This window comes from Physcomitrium patens, chromosome 1 (assembly GCF_059467195.1).
Source record: "Physcomitrium patens ecotype Gransden chromosome 1, ASM5946719v1, whole genome shotgun sequence".
NCBI lineage: Eukaryota > Viridiplantae > Streptophyta > Bryopsida > Funariales > Funariaceae > Physcomitrium > Physcomitrium patens.
The window spans coordinates 9,003,032-9,010,321 of NC_143410.1; the positions used below are offsets into that span (position 1 = coordinate 9,003,032).

General features: G+C 56.5%; 2 protein-coding genes across 2 annotated transcripts; one reads left to right on the forward strand and one right to left on the reverse strand.

Moving 5' to 3' along the window:
* Window positions 1-740: 740 nt before the first annotated feature.
* LOC112292241 (uncharacterized) lies at window positions 741-3,436 on the reverse strand. The gene is given in 4 exon segments (XM_024540534.3): window positions 741-1,378; window positions 1,823-1,977; window positions 2,381-3,186; window positions 3,188-3,436. Coding segments are annotated over 4 exon segments (1,344 nt in total). The 5' UTR covers window positions 3,325-3,436; the 3' UTR covers window positions 741-1,132.
* A 290-nt stretch (window positions 3,437-3,726) lies between these two features.
* On the forward strand, window positions 3,727-6,714 carry LOC112292350 (uncharacterized). The gene is made up of 3 exons (XM_024540713.3): window positions 3,727-4,787; window positions 5,189-5,343; window positions 5,787-6,714. Exons 1-3 carry the CDS (start codon window positions 3,842-3,844, stop codon window positions 6,030-6,032), a joined length of 1,347 nt encoding a protein of 448 aa, XP_024396481.1. The 5' UTR covers window positions 3,727-3,841; the 3' UTR covers window positions 6,033-6,714.
* The last annotated feature ends 576 nt before the right edge of the window (window positions 6,715-7,290 follow it).

The window sequence follows — 7,290 nt, forward strand, 5'->3', positions numbered from 1 at the left end:
GCACAATCGAACTACAAAGGATTATCACGTTGTGTTTCGTAACACGATAATGCGGACCTGTGGGAGTCTCCGTGAATTTAACTCCTGGTTATCAGCCGCTGCCGCGGCATTCAAACCACCCGACTCACTCATCACGTCGCTCGAAACCGTCACCTCCGCACCAGGCAAATGCCACCAGCAACGCCATGATTTATACCGATTTGAACCATGATTTCGAGATTCCGACAACCCGCACTACCCGTAACTCCTGTCGCTAGATGGCTAACGAACTCGGGCAGGACGAAAACATTCCATGCGTCGGCGCCCTCGACGTGCTTAAATCATATCAAATGATAAATGTCCGGGACACCGCTACCGCCCACTCCCAACACATTTCCCTTTTCCATTCCTCCCCCACGCACCAGCAACGTACCACGCAACCACATGTCCCAACACGGCTTTATTTAAAGAACACTTATCCAACAAATGCCTACCATAAACACCTTAACAGGGACAACGTATTGACGAAAGAAGCTGCACAACCCAGGCAGATACGAGGTGAATACATCCGCCCCATGCGGAAACATACAAGGAGGCTGCAAACTTTCAAAAGTCCTCATCTCAGAATCGGCTCGAATTTGTATCAGCTATCTCAAAATTCTACCTACAAACCGGGGTTGCTCGAACCGGACGCCGTCCGCTTTCAAAGCGCCCCTTGCCATCCTCGAACCGGACGCCGTCCGCTTTCAAAGCGCGGCAGCTTGCGAGGCTGGCAGACTCGCCCGTCCGATATAACTCGCAACCCCTTTCTTAACTGCAACCCCAAGATCCATGTCCCTATCGTGCTACTTGTACATTTGTTACAAAGAATTGGTTATGGGGAGCTCCCTGCCACCTGACCTACTCTCCTGCCCGTCAGTCCCAAACCCCGCTCGAGACTCTGCCTCGTCCCGCGAGGCAAAAAAAAAAGAAAAAAAAAAAAAGAAAAGAAAAGAAAAGAAAACTTCTCGTCTCCTTGCGCGGCTCATCGAACGTATCGGTGGTCCGACCACCAAACACCGAACACCTTGGTACTAGCCTCGATCAGTGCTGCGGGCAAAACACCGGGGCAAGAAAACTGGCAACTATCTCGTCTCTCCGCAAAAAGACTCGATCAGTGCTTTGCAGGCCGTTGCTCGCTCTCGCCGGCTTCGTCCCTCGTCCTCTTCCGCCCTCCTTGCCTTATCGCCTCCGGTTCCCGTGCCACCTCCACCACGTCGTCTTCTTCGTCCTCAAAGTCCTCGTCGTCCTCCTCGTCATCCTCGCCAGGCTCGAAGTCGCTGGCTCCTTCGTCTTCCTCGGGCTGCCCGATGATGGGTTGCACCAGGTACTTCGTTCCGTATTCCTCCTCCTCGTCATCCTACACACACACAGTCAAAAACACGCGTCGTCAGAGGCCTGGACCATCACAACCAGCACCCACAGACGCTCTCCCGCTTCAATAAGCAAACCCTACTTCTACCACTGCGCCAGACGGTTTGTTCCCGAGTACAACTGACCTCAAACTTGCTCCTACAGTTCCTGCAGCACTACAACACCATGAACGGTCTGCCAAGTGCGCCGGGGCTCCTACGCAACAAAGCATGCACAGGCAGGCCGGTGGAACTTCCCTTGCGGTTACTAAAGTCGTTACTCACCTCCCCCACCCTCACAAAAATCACAAGGGCCAACAACGAAGCGCACGCCCAGACGCCGTCTCCCCACCCACCCCCAAGTTTCAACCTTTGTCTAGGGTAACCCCTGTGCTCTGCGACACTAATGACATCCACTGTGCACGTGTGTGTGTGTGTGTGTGTGTGTGTACCTCTTCTTCCACCTCCTCCTCGCCCTCCTCGTTGTCCACCGCGTCCTCCACCTCCTCCTCGTCTTCGTCCTCCCCCAACTCCCCGTTATCGTCCTCCTCGTTCTCTTGGACGTCCAGCTCACCCTCTGTGCTCACCAGCGCGCCGCTCGCTGGCTCTGCACACACAGCACCCCACAACATCAGCACAGATGACATACGTCACAAACCCCTACCCGACAACACCTCGCGATCGACCCTACACCATGGCGGTGCTATCTTATTTTCCAAGTATTCTTAGGGTACAGGAGAACGTCGCAGACCACCAGTATTCCCTTTCAGAAGGAACGGACCGCAAACAAGAGCGCAAAAATCACCGCACTGGATGAGGAGACACACACACAGGCCACCATCTAGACGGACAGCCATGGTGCTATCGACCGGATGCACGCTGCGTCCTCCCGGGTCCCGTCCCGCAGTAACAAACCCCGAAAGAATAACGAGCGGGCGATGAGAAGAAAAAAACCAACACATAAGAAAAAAAAGAAAAAAACGGGGGGTTCTCAGAGGTGTGCCAAATACCCTCTTCGTCGTCCTCCTCCTCTTCGTCCACCACTGCGTCCTCATCATCCTCTTCTCCAACCTCCTCCTCCTCCTCGCTCTCCTCCTCGATGTCTTGCACCTCCACATTGTCGTCCTCTTCGTCCTCAACCTCCTCCTCGTCGCTGCCGTGTTCGTTGTTTACTTGCCCCTGCACCGCCGAGCCACGGCTCGCCGCCACCAACACCTCTTCTTGGTAACTCCCGCCCTCGTCCTCCTCTTCGTCCTCCAGCTCCTCATTGTCCTCACCCTCGTCGTCTCGCTCCTCGTCCTCCTCCCCCTCCTCGTCGTCCTCCTCGTGCACGGCCGCACCCTTCGAGTCCCCCTCTACACCCTCCTCCTCCTCCTCCTCGCCCTCTGCCTCCAGCCCATCGCCATTGAGGTCATCAACGTCCTCCTCCTCCTCGCTCTCCTCCTCTTCCTCGTCCGACTCGGGCCGCTCATTCCCGTTCACGTCGGTCTTGTCGAGGAACCGTAACGACTGCATCATACTAAACACCTTAGCCCTATAGTTGATGCTGCGCGTCACGGGACACTCGTACAGGTCCAAGGACTCTAGCTTCAACTCAGCCAGCGGCTTCAGGTCCTCCACGGCTTGAATTTTATTGTTGGACAAATCCAACTCGCGCAGCGACTTCAGCCCAGCGTACACCAAATGCTCCAACCCCGAGGCGATTCGATTGTCGCTCAAAATCAACCGCTCCAAGTGCGGCAGCGACGGGAAATCAGCCAGCGACGAAAGCCCGACGTTGGCGATCGACAGGCGCTTCAGCTGCGAGAAGGAGGCGAAGACCGGACTTGAGCAACTTGCCCTGCGCGCACTTGACGACGCCGTCGAGCGTGAGCGCCTCCACCTGAGATGCGGGCTCACCTTGGCGCGCTTGCTCCACGGCCCTCTCCCACGCCCCTTCGTCCATCCCCTGCATGATCCTGTGCTGGGCGTCCTAATGCATCAATCAACAGTGCAGAGGGCTTGTTCGGCGTTCACGCCTTGACGCCCCGCCCGCCCTCGTGAGCCAGCTTGCTTCGCTTCCTTCTCTTCCAGCCCCGCGCCCCTTCATCCCGCCCAGCCGCGCCCGATCCCAACCCGGCCCGGCCCCTACCCTGCCCTGCCGACGAAGAGGTCTGCCGCAGTTCCTGCCCGATACCCGACCTTGGTGATACACCTCACATAACAACGCCAGTTCCGGGACACTCTCTGCCTTTTGTCACTCCTGTTACGGAACCAGGACAGGCAGCGGCAGACCTCTTCGTCGGCAGGGCAGGGTAGGGGCCGGGCCGGGTTGGGATCGGGCGCGGCTGGGCGGGATGAAGGGGCGCGGGGCTGGAAGAGAAGGAAGCGAAGCAAGCTGGCTCACGAGGGCGGGCGGGGCGTCAAGGCGTGAACGCCGAACAAGCCCTCTGCACTGTTGATTGATGCATTAGGACGCCCAGCACAGGATCATGCAGGGGATGGACGAAGGGGCGTGGGAGAGGGCCGTGGAGCAAGCGCGCCAAGGTGAGCCCGCATCTCAGGTGGAGGCGCTCACGCTCGACGGCGTCGTCAAGTGCGCGCAGGGCAAGTTGCTCAAGTCCAAGGTCTTCGCCTCCTTCTCGCAGCTGAAGCGCCTGTCGATCGCCAACGTCGGGCTTTCGTCGCTGGCTGATTTCCCGTCGCTGCCGCACTTGGAGCGGTTGATTTTGAGCGACAATCGAATCGCCTCGGGGTTGGAGCATTTGGTGTACGCTGGGCTGAAGTCGCTGCGCGAGTTGGATTTGTCCAACAATAAAATTCAAGCCGTGGAGGACCTGAAGCCGCTGGCTGAGTTGAAGCTAGAGTCCTTGGACCTGTACGAGTGTCCCGTGACGCGCAGCATCAACTATAGGGCTAAGGTGTTTAGTATGATGCAGTCGTTACGGTTCCTCGACAAGACCGACGTGAACGGGAATGAGCGGCCCGAGTCGGACGAGGAAGAGGAGGAGAGCGAGGAGGAGGAGGACGTTGATGACCTCAATGGCGATGGGCTGGAGGCAGAGGGCGAGGAGGAGGAGGAGGAGGGTGTAGAGGGGGACTCGAAGGGTGCGGCCGTGCACGAGGAGGACGACGAGGAGGGGGAGGAGGACGAGGAGCGAGACGACGAGGGTGAGGACAATGAGGAGCTGGAGGACGAAGAGGAGGACGAGGGCGGGAGTTACCAAGAAGAGGTGTTGGTGGCGGCGAGCCGTGGCTCGGCGGTGCAGGGGCAAGTAAACAACGAACACGGCAGCGACGAGGAGGAGGTTGAGGACGAAGAGGACGACAATGTGGAGGTGCAAGACATCGAGGAGGAGAGCGAGGAGGAGGAGGAGGTTGGAGAAGAGGATGATGAGGACGCAGTGGTGGACGAAGAGGAGGAGGACGACGAAGAGGGTATTTGGCACACCTCTGAGAACCCCCCGTTTTTTTCTTTTTTTCTTATGTGTTGGTTTTTTCTTCTCATCGCCCGCTCGTTATTCTTTCGGGGTTTGTTACTGCGGGACGGGACCCGGGAGGACGCAGCGTGCATCCGGTCGATAGCACCATGGCTGTCCGTCTAGATGGTGGCCTGTGTGTGTGTCTCCTCATCCAGTGCGGTGATTTTTGCGCTCTTGTTTGCGGTCCGTTCCTTCTGAAAGGGAATACTGGTGGTCTGCGACGTTCTCCTGTACCCTAAGAATACTTGGAAAATAAGATAGCACCGCCATGGTGTAGGGTCGATCGCGAGGTGTTGTCGGGTAGGGGTTTGTGACGTATGTCATCTGTGCTGATGTTGTGGGGTGCTGTGTGTGCAGAGCCAGCGAGCGGCGCGCTGGTGAGCACAGAGGGTGAGCTGGACGTCCAAGAGAACGAGGAGGACGATAACGGGGAGTTGGGGGAGGACGAAGACGAGGAGGAGGTGGAGGACGCGGTGGACAACGAGGAGGGCGAGGAGGAGGTGGAAGAAGAGGTACACACACACACACACACACACACACGTGCACAGTGGATGTCATTAGTGTCGCAGAGCACAGGGGTTACCCTAGACAAAGGTTGAAACTTGGGGTGGGTGGGGAGACGGCGTCTGGGCGTGCGCTTCGTTGTTGGCCCTTGTGATTTTTGTGAGGGTGGGGGAGGTGAGTAACGACTTTAGTAACCGCAAGGGAAGTTCCACCGGCCTGCCTGTGCATGCTTTGTTGCGTAGGAGCCCCGGCGCACTTGGCAGACCGTTCATGGTGTTGTAGTGCTGCAGGAACTGTAGGAGCAAGTTTGAGGTCAGTTGTACTCGGGAACAAACCGTCTGGCGCAGTGGTAGAAGTAGGGTTTGCTTATTGAAGCGGGAGAGCGTCTGTGGGTGCTGGTTGTGATGGTCCAGGCCTCTGACGACGCGTGTTTTTGACTGTGTGTGTGTAGGATGACGAGGAGGAGGAATACGGAACGAAGTACCTGGTGCAACCCATCATCGGGCAGCCCGAGGAAGACGAAGGAGCCAGCGACTTCGAGCCTGGCGAGGATGACGAGGAGGACGACGAGGACTTTGAGGACGAAGAAGACGACGTGGTGGAGGTGGCACGGGAACCGGAGGCGATAAGGCAAGGAGGGCGGAAGAGGACGAGGGACGAAGCCGGCGAGAGCGAGCAACGGCCTGCAAAGCACTGATCGAGTCTTTTTGCGGAGAGACGAGATAGTTGCCAGTTTTCTTGCCCCGGTGTTTTGCCCGCAGCACTGATCGAGGCTAGTACCAAGGTGTTCGGTGTTTGGTGGTCGGACCACCGATACGTTCGATGAGCCGCGCAAGGAGACGAGAAGTTTTCTTTTCTTTTCTTTTCTTTTTTTTTTTTTCTTTTTTTTTTGCCTCGCGGGACGAGGCAGAGTCTCGAGCGGGGTTTGGGACTGACGGGCAGGAGAGTAGGTCAGGTGGCAGGGAGCTCCCCATAACCAATTCTTTGTAACAAATGTACAAGTAGCACGATAGGGACATGGATCTTGGGGTTGCAGTTAAGAAAGGGGTTGCGAGTTATATCGGACGGGCGAGTCTGCCAGCCTCGCAAGCTGCCGCGCTTTGAAAGCGGACGGCGTCCGGTTCGAGGATGGCAAGGGGCGAGCAACCCCCGGTTTGTAGGTAGAATTTTGAGATAGCTGATACAAATTCGAGCCGATTCTGAGATGAGGACTTTTGAAAGTTTGCAGCCTCCTTGTATGTTTCCGCATGGGGCGGATGTATTCACCTCGTATCTGCCTGGGTTGTGCAGCTTCTTTCGTCAATACGTTGTCCCTGTTAAGGTGTTTATGGTAGGCATTTGTTGGATAAGTGTTCTTTAAATAAAGCCGTGTTGGGACATGTGGTTGCGTGGTACGTTGCTGGTGCGTGGGGGAGGAATGGAAAAGGGAAATGTGTTGGGAGTGGGCGGTAGCGGTGTCCCGGACATTTATCATTTGATATGATTTAAGCACGTCGAGGGCGCCGACGCATGGAATGTTTTCGTCCTGCCCGAGTTCGTTAGCCATCTAGCGACAGGAGTTACGGGTAGTGCGGGTTGTCGGAATCTCGAAATCATGGTTCAAATCGGTATAAATCATGGCGTTGCTGGTGGCATTTGCCTGGTGCGGAGGTGACGGTTTCGAGCGACGTGATGAGTGAGTCGGGTGGTTTGAATGCCGCGGCAGCGGCTGATAACCAGGAGTTAAATTCACGGAGACTCCCACAGGTCCGCATTATCGTGTTACGAAACACAACGTGATAATCCTTTGTAGTTCGATTGTGCTGTGATTCTGGGGTCGCCTCCACTTGTTCTGTGCTGTATGCTTCGAGTGTAGTAAATGCAGGAGTTGAAGGATGCCTGAGTCGTCGGTGCCTGTGGATTTCGAAATCTGGACGCGGGTAGTGTCGTTGTGAAGTCTTGTTCTGTACCCGGGC

Excerpts from the sequence above, each read along its gene's own strand:
- LOC112292350 (XM_024540713.3), top strand. The coding sequence starts at position 3,842 with ATGCAGGGGATGGACGAAGGGGCGTGGGAGAGGGCCGTGGAGCAAGCG. Across the intron at positions 4,788-5,188 it reads GGAGGAGGACGACGAAGAGG|AGCCAGCGAGCGGCGCGCTG; the intron begins GTATTTGGCACA and ends CTGTGTGTGCAG. Across the intron at positions 5,344-5,786 it reads AGGAGGAGGTGGAAGAAGAG|GATGACGAGGAGGAGGAATA; the intron begins GTACACACACAC and ends GTGTGTGTGTAG.